This window comes from Oryctolagus cuniculus, chromosome 9, assembly GCF_964237555.1.
Source record: "Oryctolagus cuniculus chromosome 9, mOryCun1.1, whole genome shotgun sequence".
NCBI classification, from domain to species: Eukaryota; Metazoa; Chordata; class Mammalia; order Lagomorpha; family Leporidae; genus Oryctolagus; species Oryctolagus cuniculus.
In genome coordinates this window covers 2,689,719-2,708,146 of record NC_091440.1, presented here as the reverse complement: position 1 = coordinate 2,708,146, position 18,428 = coordinate 2,689,719, and the positions used below count along the sequence as shown (strand labels likewise).

Here is an 18,428-nt window from a genome sequence, read left to right as displayed (position 1 = left end):
ACATACAGGAAGTCCTGGGTTCCCGGGGTAGCCGGCAGCTCCTGGAGGTCCCTGCAGCAATGGAAATGAAACCGTTCTGATTGAGCACTGGGAAACCTCTCTTCCTCCCGCTGCATCCACCCTGCTAATGGAGCTGCACCCCAATCTCTGTGCACTCGGCCGACAGAGCAGCCAGAGGCCGCCTGCCCAGGGACATGAACAGGGCCACATCGGAAGCTGACTGTGCATCACCCCTACACGCAAAGCTGCACACACGAAACAACACTCTGCCCTCCTCTCAATCTGGTAACACTCGGGAGTTTGGGAAGAGCACTAATCCACACTGAAATGGCCAACCTTTGGGAAGCAGCAGCGCAGGGATGAACCTGTTCACAGGGAGCTACGCGGCCCAGTTATCTCCAGCACCCGCATCTGTACTTCCGGAACAGTTACACCCCAGAGGCCACAGTGGCCTTGCCATTGTCTTCTGCTTTAAGGGCTTGTAAAAGTGCCAGCCAGTGCGCACTTCCTTTTCCCTATGTAACAACCAGATGTGCCTGCCTGCGTTTTACAACGCCTTGCTGCTTTCTTACAAAACACACTGGTTATTGTTACTTCCAGGAACCAGGAGAGGCGAAGAAAGCTGAGGATGTGAAGAGGGAACACAGCTGGCGCCCTGCCAGGGGCCCCACTTTGCCCACCACAGGAAGCTGTCTCTCCTTAACGACTTGAGCCCACATCATGAACTGCCCCTTCCCCCAAATCACACAATACCTGAGGATGGACAAAGGGGAGAGCAAGCAAGACGACACAAAGCAGGTTGTAAGAGGCACTGTGTGTGCCCACAGGCTCAGGGAGGCCAGGAGGTCAGCAGGCCGCAGCCTGAGCTCCACGGAGCAGAGAAGAGCAATGTAAGGAAGCCCCCAGACTGCGTGACGCACGCCACTCCGGAGGCAGCGCACCTGCCACCAACTGGACTCACCCTTGTCCCTTTCGTGCCGGGCAGCCCTGGCTCTCCGGTGTCACCCTGGAAGAGAAGAGAGATGCCACGGTGACCTCCACTGCCCCAGCACCAGGATGATCCGAGACCCACGCCCCGACCACACAGTCCCTCACCTTTTGTCCTGGTGGTCCCTGCGGCCCCTCGGGTCCTTGCATTCCGGGAAAGCCGATGACTCCTTGTAGCCCTGGGAGGCCTCTTTCTCCCTGCAGAAAAGAGGACACAGGTCAGGCAAGAGGCAGGAGAAAAGACACAGACACGTCCGTGATCCACCGGTGCCGGCTTGTTCAGGTTGGGGGCGTCCTGGCAGCTGGGACCACACTGGCACTTTGGGAAGAGACTGGCACGGGAACCAGAGGGCTGGGGAAGCGTCTCCTGTCTAGGCAGCCCATCCAATCCACCGCAGGCCCAGACAGAACAAAAGAGGGGCGACTTCCCTGTCTGTCTTCTCCTGCTGGGACACCCTTCTGCTACCTTGGACGTTAGAACTGCAGGTTCTCAGGCCGCAAACCTCAGGCTGAGCCGGCCCCTGCTTGCCAATGCACAACCAGGCTTCTTGGCATTATCGCTGTGTGAACAGCCCCCCACAATCCCCTCGCCTGCTGGCTCTCGGCTGTTGCCGCTCACTGCTTCTGCTTCCCTGGAGAGCCCAGCCTCACAGGTCCCCCTTTCGAAGGCTCAGCCAACACTGCAGGCATCTCTGGCAGGTGTCTGAAGACTGATATCAAGTCCCTTTTTTTTGGGGGGGGGTAGAGTTTGAGCTACTCTAAGTTCTTGAGGGCAGGAAACATTGGAATGTGATACCTGGCACAATGTGTTTCAAAACTTTATCTGATTTCATTGTATTTGAAAAGGGAAAGAGAGAAAGAGGGAGGGAGGGAGGGAGGGAGGGAGGAAGGGAGAGAGGGAGGGAGGGAGGGAGGGAGGGAGGGAGGAAGGAAAGGAGGGAGGGAGGGAGGGAGGAAGGAAAGGAGGGAGGGAGGGAGGGAGGGAGCTCTTCCATCTACTGGTTCCGTCCTCCAAATGTCCAGGTGGAAGCCCAGAGCTCAATCCAGGTCTCCCACACAAAGCGCAGGGTCCCAGGTACTGGACTGGCACAACGCTTCGTATACAGCAAGTGCTAAATAACACGCTGGGTAAGCACACCATCAAGAGTGGGTTTCTGCTCACTGCCTTGGTCATGATTCCGCTCGACGGAGGCACCCTCCTGTTCTGGACACGGGGCACTGAGGTCTGGGGTCCGAGCAGCGACAGGCCCTGCTCTGTAGAGCCTGCAGGGGGTGGGCGGGTGGGGGCCCGCCCCGTGCCGTCGGCAGGGAGGCCCAGGGCTCTGACAGCACACGCTGTCACCAAGCGCTTCACACAGGCAGCATCACAATGTAATCACAGTCCCCGCTCCCGTGGAACAACGGGGAATAAGAAATGTTCTTTGTGAATTGTGAACATCGTCCAGGGAACAAAACACACGGCAATACCACAAGGGCTGTGAAACACACTCCAAGCGGAGAGAATCCCCAGGCAGAACTGGAGGGATTCTGAACCTCAAGGATGAAGATCAGAAGGAAGGAGTGGAGGCAGGGGCACCGAAACACAGGCCGAGGGCAGCCGGCGGGGCTGAGGCGGGAGGGCCGGGCCCCGTGGGCTCAGCCGACTGACAAGAAACACAACACAATGGGAAGAACACGTGGAGGCAGGAGCCCTGCTGGTGAATGTTAACTTAAAAAAAAAAAAAAAAAAAAAAAAAAACACCCTTAACCCTGGCAAAAAAGCAAGAAAATCTGTTTCTTGATGGTATGTGGGCTCCAAGGCAGTGTCACCGCACCAGCTGGCAGGATTAGGTGAGCAGTGTCGGCTGATCTGAAAGACAAGGCACGTTGGAGACGGCAGGCAGGATTACCAGTGTTCTGGACTTTTCTCAAAGTCCTCTGAGTTCAAAGCAAAGATAAAGCGACAAGTTATAGGCTGCGTAATGTAAACAGCACCTCCGGTCGCACGTTCCCAGGACTGGCTTGGAAGTTTTCTCCATCACGTCACTGAGCTGCAGCCAGAACGCGTTCCCCAAGTCACGCTCTGCCAAGACCACTGGGCCTGTCCCGGCCCCAGCAGGCGAGCTCCAGCCTGGGCACTCTCATAAATGAGGACGGGGCCATGATCCTGGGACTCCACGCCACCAAGCCACCATGGCGCTGTCCGTTTCATTGGTAATCTAGACACAGCCTTTGAGTCAACATGAGAGACAGCGTTTCAAACCCTAGAGAGGAGAGGGTAAAATAATGGATGGATTAAGGAAGGCTCCGCCCCGCAGCGTAGCAGCCCGGGCATCCACAGGGCTCAGCAGAGCAGGTGCAAACGCCCGGAGGCCCTTGGCGCAGGAGGGGATGGGGAATGCTGGCTCCTTCTCCCTGAGGCCTTGGGACAGACAGCTGGGAAAGAAACGCGTTCCCACACTAAGACCTGTTCAGAGGAAGAACTACTTCAACACATCCATCCATCGCCTGCATTAACATCAAGAAGATAGCTACAGGAAGCATCGGCAATAGACGGCTCTGGCGCCCGCAGCCAACAAATGGGGGCAGTTACTTTTCAGAGGTAGGAAAACGCCACTCAAAATAAAATAACACCACCCTGCAAGCAGCAGGCAAAAAGAAAGAAAGAAAAACCGAGCGGTGCACGTGCGGCGACCCAACGTCGAGTCGGAGGGAAGGGGGAAAGACACACCACGCCAATCGGTGCTTTCTGTTCCATGGGGCGGGGTATTTTTAGAACTTCATTATTATTGGCAGCATCTCGTTGAGACCAGCAAAGATAAGATTTTATAATTCTTTTAATCGTGGAATGCACTGAGGACCCGAGCCAGAGGAACTGCTTTCTCCCAGTTTCTCACTGAGTCAGCACCGGGCCAGAAATAGAAATGAGCTCAGCCTGCAGCCGGCCCACTGTTTCTGGGTCACTGGAGCAAGCAGGTTCCCAGAAGAATGTGGAGAATTCCCCGCAGTGATGTCAGCCGAGGCACCAGCCCTTTTATGTCCATTTCACAGATGGGGAAGTCAAGATGCCGGTGGCTCGCTGGCAGCCCTTGGGAACAGCAGGCAGACCTCTGAATTCCCAGTGCTTGCTTCCATTGCAAAAACACATTCTTTCCCAAACGTCACCACAGCACTTAAGCAATCCGCACGGCCCGGGCGTTTGGAACTGAAGGGCTACCAAGGAAGTGACCCCTTCACTGACACGGCTCTGGCCATCCCCCACATTTTTTAAACTTCCCTAATCTTTTGTCCAGACAAAAGTGCCTATGAATAATCTAACAGCCCACGGCCTGTCCAAGGCTGTTATGGGAACCGGAGCAGAGCAGGCAGACAGGAGAAGCATTCAGAGAGCCACACAGCCAGCAAGCAAAGAGCAAGTGTCGCATGGAGGCCAAACGACTCCTCCAAGCTCCCAGCAAATTTCCACCGGGACCGCGGGAAAAGCCAAGAGCTGGACGTGTTGTCCAGAAGCTACCGGTGCCAGCAGTCTCTGAGCCAGACTCTGCAGCTGCAGCCGGCAGGGCCCTGATGGTGACCACCCTTCTGTGGGAGCTCCAGGACCCCTGAGGGTTCCCAGGAGGAGCCGGGAGGACATGGTGTCCACATGAGTCACGCCAGGCAAAGCTGGAAGGCACAGCCACTGCTGGCCACGGCCACGCCAGCACGGAAGGCAGCAATACGAGGTGAACACTGTAAAACATACACGAAGAGTTTTGGTGCCAACGCCTCTGGACATCCTTCTTGAGCATCGGAGCGATGGCTGCGGACAGAAACGAGACTCCACACCAGCAGTGAAAGCGACTGCTGCTGGGCCCTCCACGATGAAGTCCGAACACGGGGAGGAAGAACAAAAGGCCACTGTTCATTCATATGAGAGCGCACAGCACCGAGAGTAATGGCGGCGTCCAAATCGGCCCTTTCAAATGGGGCAGGAGACAGAACTGCACGCACGGAGCAGCTGCAGGTTCTGCTAATTGTCTGAATCAAGCATACAGCTTTCATAAAAAGCCATAAACAGGGGAAGAAATGGCTCTTTCATAAGACCCAGTTGTTTCTTCCCTCTTCTAACATCTGTGCCCACAAGCCCATGCTGCAGGAAGTCCAATGTCACGTGTCCAAGTCAAAAATCAAACACAGACAAAGCTCCCATCCCTGGAGGACAACACAATGACCACCAGCAAAAACGGGGCTGACCCCAGAATCCACACAGAGCCGGCGGCCGTCACGGACCCTCGGACCGGCCGGCACGCTGGGCCCATCTCGACGGCCAGCAGGGAAGCCTCAACCCTGAACCGTGTTTCCCAGGGCCACGGATCTATGAGGGCTGAAGCACACATGGAGACGCTGCTGGAGACTGGGGTTGTCCTCCAGGCCCCGCCCAGACTGGCCACGTGGGGACAGCATGTGGCCCACAGCCACGGCAGGAGGCGACTCTCATGAGCTCTATGCTAACTGCTTGCCAAAGGCACTGTGCTGTCCACTCACAGGCCTGGGCACAGGCCTCAGCTGATGGACTGCCCAACAGCAGGGCCAGCAGGCCATGGACGTGTCCTGAAAACCAAGGGACCGGGCAGGTGGGATCCAGGCACCCCTCCCAGTGCAAACACCATGGCCAAGCAGGAAACAGGAGAAGCGCCTCCAGGGACAGGACGGCGTTAGTGTCTCCCAGGCCCCGGGTGCCGACTTCAGGCAAAGCCACAGAGAAGCAGGGGACGGGGTGGGGGTGGGGGGGCGTCTGAAAGCCCTCACATTGGGAGCCAGTGCTCGCTAAGCACGCGGTGATGAGGAAGTGACTTCGGCGCAGGGGTCACAGTCAGTGGGTGACTGCAAAACCGGGCCAAAAATTCCACAAATCCAATTCCTGGATCCCGGCCACCATCGGACATCTGCAGGGCCACCTCCTGCATGCCGGAGCTGCTGGGAAAGGGGTGGGCAGCTGCGGCCCGGGTCAGGGGTCATGGAAGAGCTCCATGGCGGGGGGGTGGGGGTGGGGGTGCTGGGAGCTGCCTGCAGCCCAGATTTGCCATCACAGCAGAGGCTGCAGGGGCGGGGGGGGGGGTGCTGCTGGCCCCCCCTCCTGGGAGGAGGGCAGGGCTACAAACCCCACGGGACGGACCCTTAGAAGAGCATGGATGTGTTCACGAATACGCTCATTCCTCCCAGCACCGCCACGCACGCTGCAGGCGGGCTCATGAATGCTGGGTGCCGGGGGGCAGGAAGGAGTGCAGCCGGGGGCTTGGGGCCCCAGCCTCGACGTTCCCATGCCCCGGTGCAGCTGCAGGCAGCAGGGTCAGGAGCCCCGGGTGCTGGCCGGAACGCCTGGAGCTCCATAGCGGAGGTCGCCCTGGCCAGGAGCCCTGCAGGGGCCGCATCTGGCAAGGGGACAGAGGAAAGGGAGGCTTCACTCCCAGGAGGAGCACATTCCCACCTTTCAAAGCCAAAGGACCTGAAGAATAGGAAGATGTTAGAATTAATAAGCAAATAAAAGTCCTCCCCCCGGGGGGGGGGGGGGGCTCAGAGCCTGGAAGATGGGCTCTATCTCTAGGCGCCTGGCGGAGCAGCAGACCCCACCCCACCCCCACTTTACAGACCTTGGGGTTTTCCCCTGGACATGGCTGGGCTGGCTGTGACCCATTCCCTCGGCTGCCGAAGCCGACAGGGTCTGTGTGCAGAGCGGGGGACACAGTGCTGGGGGCCCCCGGCACACTCCACAGCTGGGCTGGCTGTGACCCACTCCCTCGGGTGTAGAAGCTGACAGGGTCTGTGTGCAGAGCGGGGGACACAGTGTTGGGGCCCCCGGCACACTCCACAGCTGGGCTGGCTGTGACCCATTCCCTCAGCTGCGGAAGCCGATGGGGTCTGTGTGCAGAGTGGGGGACACAGTGTTGGGGGCCCCCGGCACACTCCACAGCTGGGCTGGCTGTGACCCACTCCCTCGGCTGCTGAAGCCGACGGGGTCTGTGTGCAGAGCGGGGGGCACGGTGCTGGGGGCCCCCGGCACACTCCACAGCTGGACTGGCTGCAGACGAAGCGACGTGGACAGGCCCCTGTGTCCACGGCTTCGCCTGGCCAGCCATGTCCACACTGGCCTTCCTGCCTTAGGATGCTGGGATGGAGAATCCCGACCCCAGTGGCCCCGGCTCCAGGAGCCAGCTCTCCGGCACAAGCTGCAGCTGGGGAGCCCCCGCCGGGAGACAGGGCGGTGTCAGGATCCCGCCCCTCCACCTGCTTGCTCTCAGCCGTTCTCCCACCCAACCACAGCAAGGGCAGCTGCTCAGGCTCGCCCAGCCACAGGCTTGAACTTAGGGGCCAGGATCAGGAGCTCCCCCCACCGCAGCCCCAAGCCCACCTCCTTTTTCTTCCTGTTTCTGCCTCTACCTGTGGGACCCCTGCCCAGACATCTCAGCTCAGTTGGAAACGGGGGTCTCCCCCGAAACAGACACCCACAGCTCCTCGGGCCCTTGTACCTCGCACACCCCCAGAGAATTTCCACTAGCCGTGCCTACCTTGGAGAGGCCGTGAGGGAAACCTCCCAGCCCTAACAGGCACTGCCTGAGGTTCCAGCTAGGGGCAGGACCCAGTGAACAGAGCCACCCCCCGCCTTGGAAGAGACCCTGCACACACTCTCACCTCTCGCCACCAGAGGGAGCCCTGGGCCCATACACTGAGCTCTCTTTTTTCCATTTTAACTAAAATGCCCCAGCACAGCGGGAGGCATAAAGCCCTTTTTCTCAAATATTCCCTGTTAATATATTACTGTGAATGATGTCAAGTGCACACATTCTTGTGGGCACAGATGAGGGAAATCAGTGTTGTCAGGCCCAGAGAGCTCCACGGGGAAGAACTCGCATTAGAATTCAAAACGTGATCAAAAGCACACATTTAAAACTGGCGACCCGAATCCTGAGGCTGTAAGTCGGGAGTAAACGCTGGGATTCTAGAGACAGTGTGAACTGTGCATGGTTTTCGGGTTGCTTTTCGCATCGTCTTATGAAATGAGAAGAGAATCTGAATCCAACTGCAGTTCCAAAAACAAAGCCAACCTGGTTTTCTGAATGACTGCAGGGAGCCCTACACTCGTGCCTAAAGCAAGACAAACAGGGCGGCAGGGGTCTCCAGCAAACCACAGCCGAGCCCCTGCCGACGGCTCTCGCCCAGGTCTGCTCTGGCTCTCCTACCGCTGCGGTGTTGGCCCGGTGGGGGGCTTTCCTGGTAGGCGCTGAGCTGAACGAACCCCCCCAAAACAGGCTGGGCCCTCGCTTTGCTTGCTCTCTTCCCACACAGCGTGCAGGGGCCATCGATAAGCTGCTCTGCCACACAACCCCTTGGGGACCTGCAGGGTGACAGGACACCCCAGAGATGCCAGCACACACGGGCAGCCACGCACCAGGGAGGAAGGCTGGAGGGGCAGCGCCACCCTGCCTGGCCGGGGCCCTGGCTGGACCCCGCGGCTGACTTCCGGCTTCCCATTTCACTTCCTCCACAAGACCACCCTCAAAGAGCTGGAAACCAACAGCAGGTGCACGCCTGGCTCAGACGTGAGCTCCAGGCATGGCAGGGACAACCCCGCTTGGGACTGGCAGAGTCTGCACACACGGCCCCAGCCTGCAGCAGCCCGCCCACACAGGGACTTCCACAACAATGCATCGGGATTCTGTGCCGAGAGTGCGGCCCCCTAGCGACTGATAAGACACCCACAGGAGATGACTTCCCTGCTAGTCTGGATTAAGAAAACATCTTTCTCATGCATTCCGTTTCATTTTCACAACCAGAAAACCAATAACCTTGTGCTTCAGGAAGTGTATTCCACTTTATCAGAGGATGTGAAAAATACCAGTTAGTGCATAACTAAACAGTTTTTGGAGGATTTTCATGTTACCATGGCTAAGGATGTTATTAACTTGAACTTGAAAATGCATGTGGGTGTGACCGGCTCTTGGAACAAAACTAGGACACATAAAAGTCAGGAAATGCCAGAAACTAGGTCACGTACTGTTTTTTTACTGGTCTGTGATAACAGTAAACATGACAAAATGCCAAAGAAATATTTCTGACAACAAAAATTATAATTAATAATAGAAAAGCATGCAAGATATTCTTCAGGTTTAACCTTAAAATTTGGATCTTGATTTTCTTTCCCTTAAAAATACACTAAGGGGACCTGCAGGGTGACAGGACACCCCAGACAGTTAGCTGTCAGCCGTGGGCATGATGGGTACAGACCCCAGCCCTGCAGCCCTCCAGGGTGGTCCCGCAGCAATGGCCGGTCCCCGCCAGGCAACCCTGCAGGATGTGGGAGCCGCCGTCACAGCCCCAAGCCTGCCATATTCCTCTTTGCCCTGCTCGGGGCACAGCCAGCACACAGTAGGTGCTCCATAAACACATTCATGTTAAAGATCCCATGACAGGTGCCTCCCGAGAGGGTCGGAGCCCCGCTCCAGCCTGACTGCCCACGGGTCTCTCATCACCCATGCTCTCACTTCAGTAACAGCGTCCACTGGTGAGAACCCGAACCCACAACTGGAAGGCGTGGCCCGTGCTCCGGTGCCAACCACACAGGCTGCCTGCGAAGGGGCCCTGAGGCCCGCCTGGCCGATCTCAACACCCAACTTCCAGGATCAAGTCTGACCAAGTCTTCCAGAATCGCATGGAACACTCAAGGAATGAGTGGGGCTACCGGCCGTGCCCTGGTTCCATCCACACACGCGTCTCCTGCACTTGTCCTGACTTCCACACCTCCCGGGCCAGCCGCCTGCTCCATGCTGCCTCCCAGGGTTTCCAAAGCACGTGACCGTGCAGTCCCCATGCCTGCTTCCCTCCACACAGGGCCCAGGGAGTCGCCTCTTACATTGCTGAGTCAGTTGGATAAGAAACGAGAATTCCGGGGTATTTCAGAACTGCAGGTTCTAAGAAATCTTCCCCGTTTTCCTCACGTACAGGGGTCTGTAGAGTCTGCTCCCGCACGGATACTTCTGAAATGAATTCCTTCCACACCTGGAACATTCTGTCTTCTCTCTCCGGGTCTCTGCACCGTCAGCTTGTCCGGTGCCCAGCCCACGAGTGCCTGCAAACCCCTCACCCTGGGGAGCCCTGAGACACCGCCTCTCCCTCCCACTCAGTAATGCTGTGATCCACCCAAGGCGCTGTCATCATTCAGTGCCCCGTTGGTCACGCTCCGAATGGACAGGCAGCAGCAGTCTCAAGGTCAGACCAGCACAGGGCGACTTTGCCCACGTCACAGGATGTCATCTCCCAGCAGCCCGAGGCTTCACAAAAGCCACGGTTCGTGAAACCTCAGGAACGCGAGAGAGCAGCCATCCGTGGACTGAAGCAGCTAGGAACTGCGGGGCGGGCTGTGCACCTGGGCAGCCCACGGCTGCATCCCAGCGCCGGGCGTAGATGCCTGCCCTGGCTCCTGACTCCAGCTCTCCACCAGCACAGGCACTGTGAGGCAGCAGCGGGGGTCCAGTGGTTGGACCCCCCCCACCCTGCTCCCCGCCCATGTGGGAGCCTCCGCTTGAGGGCCAGGTCCCAGCGCCAGCTGGGCCAGCCCCAGTCCTTGCAGCCACCTGGAGAGTGAACCAGCAGATGAGATCTCTCTCTCTCTCTCTCTCCCCCGCTTTCTCCCTTTCTCCCTCTCTCCCTCTCCAATATCAAAAAAGAAACACAAATAATTAACTGATCTGTAACTTAACTTTAGTAATGCTTTAAAATACACAGCCACTCAAGAGAAGACACTACGCAAGGTGCTAAAATTTTGTTTTTGCTTCTTTGGTCAAAAATCTTAGTTTTAAAACTGAACGGGCAACAAACAGAGAGATAGGGAGAGACCTGGATGAAGCTCCTGCCCCCTGGCTTTGGCCTGGCCCCACCCTGGTTTTTGTAGCTATTTGGAGAGTGAACCATTGGATGGAAGATCTCTCTCTCTCTCTCTCTTCTCTCTCTCTCTCTCTCTCTCTCAATCGTGTAAGGGAAGGAGGGAAGGAGGGAAGGAGGGGAGGAGAGGAGGAGGGGAGGGGAGGAGAGGAGGGGAGGAGGGGAGGGGAGGAGGGGAGGGGAGGAGGGAGAAGGATAAGACAAGACAGGACTCAGAGCGGTTTGCCATGCTGGCATCCAGCGCAGGTAGCGGGTAAGACACTGCAGGAACACCCATATCCACATCTGAGAGCCTGGGTTTGAGTCCTGGCTCCGCTCCCAATTCCAGCTTCCTGATAATGCAAACCCTGGGGGGTGGCAGTGATGGCTCAAGTACCTGGGTTCTTGCCCCTGCCACGGGAGACCTGGATGGAGGTCCCAGCACGTGGGGTCAGCCTTGTGCAGCCCTGGATGTAGCCAGTATTGGGGCGTGAACCAGCAGAAGCAGGAATCTCTGTTTCTATCTCTCTGTGTCTTGCTCACAAACACATCCTAGAAAAAAATAAAACTAGGGCCCAAAGTTGTGGTACAGCTGGTTCATCCACTGTCTGTGATGCCAGCATCCCATGTGGGCACCAGTTCAAGTCCCAGCTGCTCCACTTTCAATCCGGTTCCCTTCCAATGTACTTGGGAAAGTAACAGATGATGGCCCAAGTGCTTGGGCCCCTGCCACCCACACGGAAGACCCAGATAAGGCTCCAGGTTCCTGGCTTTGGCCTGGCCTAGCCCCGGCCATGGTGGCCATCCGGGAAGTGAACCAGTGGGTGGAAGACCGCTCTCTCTGTCTCTCCCTCTCTCTCTCCCTGCATGCCCCCCCATCTGGAATCAGAGCAGAGCCCCACACCTCTCAGGTTCCCATCAGGAGAAAACGGAAGCGAGCACCCAGGCCAGCCCGTGGGGATGGTTCCAGAAGAAATACTCCTAAAACGCCAAGAGCCGAGAGCGGTGCGGCCGACCCAGTCCCAGCTGAGTCGGCGATGGCAACCCCTGGCCACATGGGCAGGAGACGGGAACCCACTGCTCAGCTGGGCACGGGGACCCAGCAGGAAGGCTGCAGGAGGGGTCCCTGTTGGACACTCAGGGAAACGTGTCCCTCCACACTCTGAGGACGTGCAGAGAGGGGCGAGAGGCAGCGTCCATGCCAGTGCCCCAATCTATCAAAATGGCCGCCCAAACCAGGGTCCTGGTTTGCCTTCCTGAGCCCTGCTCTGAACCGCTGGGGCCCTGCGGGAACTCAGCTGGCGTCCCCTCGGTCTGGGGCCTGGGGTTACTGGCAGGGCTTCCTCTGTCACCATACTGTAGGGCAGGGACCAGGCCGCTCTGTGGGCCTTCCAGGACCATTCCAGGAGCCCAAACAGGGGAGGAAAGAGGGGGGAGAGTGGGCATGGCCGCTCTGCCTCGGCAGCTGCTGGACCCACTGTAGCCAGGATTCATTCTCTACCAAGTCTCGCAGGAAAACCGTTCCAGGCTCAAGCACGGAGCCAGATGACACGACCTCAGAATTTACATCCACAGGACGACTGTGGGCTTCTTACCCGTGACCTGTGCATGAACCCCTACAGGTAATGCAACGACACACCAAAGAATGCAAACAGTTACACTGCCGGCTTCCCTGGGACACGGGACACTGGTTCCCATGCTCTGACGAGACCCGGGAGAAAGTCCCGTCCCTCAATCATTACCCAGGGCGGACATTACCCAGGGTGCCCTTCACCATGTACGGATTCTCACGCCCAGACTGACAGAAGTGGGACCTGAGTGGGGCACCTAAACCAGGAGTGCTTTGGGTGCAGGTTCTGGAAAATCTCCAAAAACCAACGCTGGTCTGTCCTGGGAAGACATCGTGAGTCAGGCCAACCTGGGCTCTCACAGGTCCGGAAGTGGGCTCTCGGCACAGTGCTCGCCAGCTCCCCTCCCCGCCACTCTCTCTCGGGTCTGCCATAGGGGGCTCCGTGCCTGCAGGCTCTGCCCTCCCCTGGCGCCGTCTGGTTTGCTCATCAGCCCTGACTCACTGTTCTCCGCTTGTGGGGCACTGTGCCCCCCGCTTCGTGGGCAGGGCCACTCTGCAGTCGCCCAGCACAGCTCCGTGCTCTGGAAACATCTGTGAATGTGCATGGTTCCCTAGCAACAATCCGGAGCAAAATCCAGTGGCTCAGTTGTCATTTGTCAGGGTTTATCTTATGCGTCTTTGATCTTGAATTAAAACAGAGTCTCATTTTGCTCCTTTTAAAAGAAAGCTATTTTCCTGCCAGCCAATGTTTGGTCAGAATCATATTTATAAAAAGTAATGTTTTCCATAAACAGTCAGAATGAGGGCTACCAGTGCATCCTCCTATAAAGTGTCTGGACTCTAAAAGTCACAGGACCTGCCTCTGCAGTTGAGATACCGGCGGGCCCAGGACGCCTCCGAACATGGAAACAAAATAACTATTTTCAAAGCTGCCCTGGATGAAGTGAGTTCCAAATACAGTTGCAAATGGAGAGCTCTCAAGTGTTACCAGTCGACTCCAAGGCCAGTCTGGCAGGTCTCCCAGGCACGTGGCCACGGGGCAGCGGCGTGGGTGGAATGGAACTGGCAGACGCACCGGGCCTGGGGACAGCGCACGATCCCATTTCCTATATACCAGCAAGGCAGGGCGCCCGGCTGTGTGCACACCAGGGGGAACGCATTTAGCAAGGGTCCAATGGCAGAATGTGGCTGTGTCACTTTTAGACCAAACCATGTTTTTAAAACAACAAAACTCCTTTGTTTAAAAAAAAAACTGTCAAAAAAGACAAAAGTAGGTGAATGTGGGAACCCACACGCGTTCTCACGATCGTCGGGCCAGATGCTGACTCATGTACAAGATGTGGAAATAGGAAACGGGGGACATCTGGAAAAAATCTAGGCCTTGAAAGACAGCAGACAAAACATGGAAAAGGAAAAGAATAGGCACTCCCCCGGGGACCCCTGGAAGGCGAGGCGCGGAAGACCCCGCCACTTCCTGCAGGCGGCACCAGCGGGCACAAGGGCAGGAGCCACATACTCGGGGCTGCCGGGACGGCAGCAGAAACACAGGCATTTCCCCCGGGTCCCGCCACGCGGTATCGGCACTGCGGAAGGTTTGCTGGGAGGTTGGACTGGAAGCACCTGTGCGTTATCAGCGCCTCGGGAGAGGCAGGAGCAACAGGAGCACGTGGCCGTGTCGGCGACGTGAGGGTGGGACGATAGGCAGGCTTGGCTTCCCCTGCGCTTGGAGGGGTGAGGGCGCCCGGAGGCCGGTGAGAGGATCGATGGCTCCAGACAGACCTCCCAAGTGAGCCCCTCGTTTTTCCTCCATGGAAAACATCCCAAAGCCACAAATGCACCACCTAAGGACACTGCTGTGGTTCTCAGAACAGCCCAGCCTCTCTCCAATGCCGGCCCTAGCAGCTCTGCTCCAGGGAGGGGCTGGCCCGTTTCTCGGTCTCCTGGTCTCCACAGGGGACTGAGAGGCGCTGCATGGTCCAGGCCTTCATGTCCAGGGTTCTCCTCTGCACACTCTGTCCACCCTCTTACCACTACCTGGGGCACATGGCCACCACACCCACGCCACATACACGGGGATGGATCTTAAAGTCCTAAGTTTGCTCCCGACCAATCCTTTCAGCAATACAGGGCATCCCCAGGCCCCAGGACAACCCGGTCAGAATGACCTGGTCAGACAGGCCCAGCTGGCAAAGGGGGTGAAATAAGGGGGCGGGGTGCTGTCCATGAGGTCCCCCACCCTGGGAAGCTGAGCTGCTACGCTAGCCAGCTAGGCTAAGCGTGACCACAGCCAGCAAAGCGTCTCACTTCCCCCATTGCCATCCCATAGAAAACACCTGATACGGTGCCAAAGGTGGCCAAGGAGCCACGTGCTGGGAGAGGCTGATGAGCATCCTCGCCAGCCTCACAAGCCCCGGTCACCTCCATCGCACTCGGCGCCAACCGCACACATCTCATGCTTACTGAAAAGCTGCTTAAGGATTTCACTAAGTAGCACTGTGTGGTGCATTTCTATACCTTGAAAGTGAGAGAGTGGAATTTCTTTTTAAATATCCTAGACTTTGAAATTCTCATTGATAACAAATCTGGCCCAGGGCCTCTCACATAATAATTGCTAAACAAATTATTGTTAGTAGTAATTCATTGTTACTAGGCTAACCTAGTGAGCTTACACAACATTTCAAAGAGTCCACATAAAAATATTTGCTCTTATTTGCTTGAGAAAAGAATTTAGTATCTAGGAAGAAATAGGACAACTTTTTAACATCTCAGGCAATGGTTCATAAAATTTAATCCATGAGAAAGAAGCTTCAATATATTGTTAAAAATAATAAAAAGATCACCTTGTTAATAGTCTTTGATGAGCAAAACCTGTCTACCAAAATACTTCGAATAAGGAATGAAGAGAGAATAAAAGTCTATATATAAAGTGTAACATAAAAAACACTTTATTCCTATACTTTCATTTCACAATGAAGCCATGGCTAGAATTATTTCAATTATTAGCCATGTGTAAAGTTTTAAAAGGGTCAATGAAATAAACAGCATCTAGAAATAAAGACTACTGAATTCTCTAAAATATCAGTAGAAGAGTGTCCCGAAAGAGACACTCACCTAGGATGTAAGGACAGCAAAGGAAAGATCCTGGTGTTAGGACAAAGCAAAACCTTGCAGAGCAATCGTCGACTCCAAGTGGCGCCTTTTTGGCATAACGGCACCGTGGCACAGCCGCGCCCGGGGATGGCCGTCTAACACGGAGCCAGGAGACACCGCAGCGCGTCTGCCCGCGACAGCGCACGGCAGGCCCCGGTGGAAGGGAGCACTCAGAATCCCCTCCGATCGGAAGACTGGGCCCCTCCCTTCTCTGCAGATCCGATTTAGAGCGGTCCTTGCAGAGGGGACATTTCTGTCTTTCACACATCCTGGGAGGACACAGCGCCCGGCACAGCAACACTGGGAAACCCAGGCTGCTCACTCACCACAGCGCTAAAGGCAGAGCCCGCGGACGGATAAACCTCCTCTCCCGGGGCAGGGAAACGCTGAGGGGCGGGTTGACGACCTCTGGATGTCCTTGACTTACGTCCAGAAGGCCCAAGCGCTACAGCCACAGTGGATTCCAGAGTGCGCAGGCAGCAGTGAGAACCACCCACTGTTAACCATGGCGGCGGACTCCCCATAGGGTGGGGCAGAGGCCAGGGACCCGGGGGGGGGGGGGGGGGGCAGAGGGCCCCAAAGCTCCCCAGGCAGGGGTTTCTGCATCGCTTGGCTCAGGCCCGGCATCCTAACTCTAAATCTCCCTCCCCTGGAGGATTTTATCCTTAAGGCTCGTGAGACAGGCGAGGGGCCATCTGCTAGCTTGGGCTGGGGCCCCTGCAACCCATCTCAACTGGGAACAGGGACTCCAAACCCATCTGACCTGCTCTATGCCACACGCAAGGGGCTGCCTGTGGCTTGGGGGTCCCACTTCTCAGGAGCCGGCTGAGCCTCCTGGGTTCCAGGAGCTGGGAGGTCTGCCCACGGCCCCAGAGGCAACACTTTTCCTGTGCAGGCACCTGGAGATGGGCTTTGGAGGGCTTGCTTCCCGTGGCAGGTGGATGTGCCCACCAGATGTCCACGGACTCACTCTCCGAGACCGAAGCTGGCTCGAGACGCCAGGCCATTCTGAACATTGCCTTCAGCTGGCTCAATGCTCTCAGAGTAGGGCGGGATGGGTGCCCTGCCTGGGACTTGAATGCTGTCATTGGCCTGCCAACAGCGCTAAGAAGTGGGGCCAGTTCTGTGGTTGTCAGTGCAGGGCAAGCCTGTCCCCTCCCCCAGCCAGTGACTTGCTAACTGATCACAATCGGGGTGTGGGTCACTGGGGTGCTACTGGCATCCAGTGTGTAGGAGGTGACAGCCTAGAGTGCACAGGCTACCCCTTCACCCCCAAAATCATGCCCCTCAAATTGTGAATCACGCCACAGCTAAAAACCCTGAGCTAGCTGGTTTCTTCCATGGCCAAGTGGGGATTTAATAATAGGCATTAAAAATATTCAGCACCACGCCGGCCCCAGAGTAGACACACAAGAATGCACACTGGCCTCTTTCTCGCCATGACGTCGTAAGCCGGGACTTCTCCATCCTGACAGGAACCTAATGCGTGCAAGCGGGGGCGGGGCCCAATGCTACGATGCAGGAGGCCTGACGGAGACAGGCGCTGGCTGCGCAGCTGGGACCACGACGTCGTAACGCGGGCGAGCAGGATCCTGCACACACTCAGCACGCCCTCAGCCCACAATGCCACATTCAATCTGCCCCAGACTGCCAAGGCCAGAGACTGAATGACTTCCAGATTGGCCACGGCCCCAACCCTTTCAGATCAGATAAGGCACACATTTTAGATAAAAGGGAAGCGAGTGGGAGGGGGGGAGCTCTCCCTGGTGACTGCTATCACTGCACAGACCCCCGGCTGGGGAGGGGCTGGGGTGCACTGACAGCTGCGGGGGCGGGGGGGGGATAGCAGGGCCATGCTGTTGTCCTCCATCTCTGTGAGCACCCGGCCATCAGGGGGCTCCGGTGTTGCCGCTACTCACTAGCAATCCCAAGATCCCGCCCGTTCATCACACTGGAAACCAGCAGACCCTCCTGTAACGGCCATCGAGGGGCTGTCCACAAGAGCCAGTGGGCAAAATGCCCACGGATGCAGCCTCTTCTACCTGACAGGTCGGGCGAGTGAGCAGACCTGGGGCAGCCTCGAGGCTGCTTCTTCCAGGAAGTCTTCCGTCTCCTCTACTGCTTCTCCTGGACTATATTCCATGGGCACCTTGGACCGCTCCAGCTTAGGTGACTGGGCACAAGGTCGCAGGACATAGGGATAGCTTTAGGAACACGTGGGCCCTCGTGGTTAGGTTATTTCCAAGATTTCTTGTGTAGTCTTTCAGTAAAACGCAAATGGTTCATTTCCGTGCAGACAGCGCAAGGCCTGGGAATGTACGGCCTTTCCTACAAGTTCAAGTGGTTGAGAAAATCGAGTTGTCCAGGAAAAGAGGAGCTGCACTCGGCTACTTCTGGGGTCAGCATTCCAAGCCCTAATCAGTTTAAGCAGACCGCATTCCCACACTCGGTAGTCTCTGGAGGAACACCACCCATCCTCTGCAAATGCCGAGTTAATTACCTGGGAGAAAACGTCCCAGGGGCTGCCTGGCCATTCAGGCCAATTGGAAAATGAACAGTGCAGCAGAGACTCCGAAATCCAGGGAGAGCAAGAGGAGTTAGCGCTGAACTCAGGATAAACAACCTGGTACTGTATCGACTGCTTGATAACGATGAAATTATTAGAGCAGCGACGATCTGTTGTGTTGAAGAGTATTTGGCATATCTGGAGACTATGAGACGTTCTGTCCGTAACCACATCTCTATAGAAGACAAACTTAGCTACGAGACTTGGCGATTTATATGGGAGGCATGCCAGCTTCCGCGAGGGTATCGGCGAGGGGTAAGCAGTATCTCACGGTACCCCTCG

General features: G+C 56.7%; 1 protein-coding gene across 1 annotated transcript in view; it reads right to left on the bottom strand.

Annotated features, from left to right (window-relative positions):
* Window positions 1-18,428, bottom strand: part of COL4A1 (collagen type IV alpha 1 chain) — a 128,688-nt gene that overhangs the window by 55,187 nt on the left and 55,073 nt on the right. Inside the window, exons 3-5 of the mRNA XM_051849972.2 lie at window positions 1,096-1,185; window positions 962-1,006; window positions 7-51 (exon numbers count right to left, since the gene is read on the bottom strand). Coding sequence (XP_051705932.1) covers window positions 7-51; window positions 962-1,006; window positions 1,096-1,185 — 180 coding nt within the window. The remainder of the gene's footprint in view (window positions 1-6; window positions 52-961; window positions 1,007-1,095; window positions 1,186-18,428) is intronic.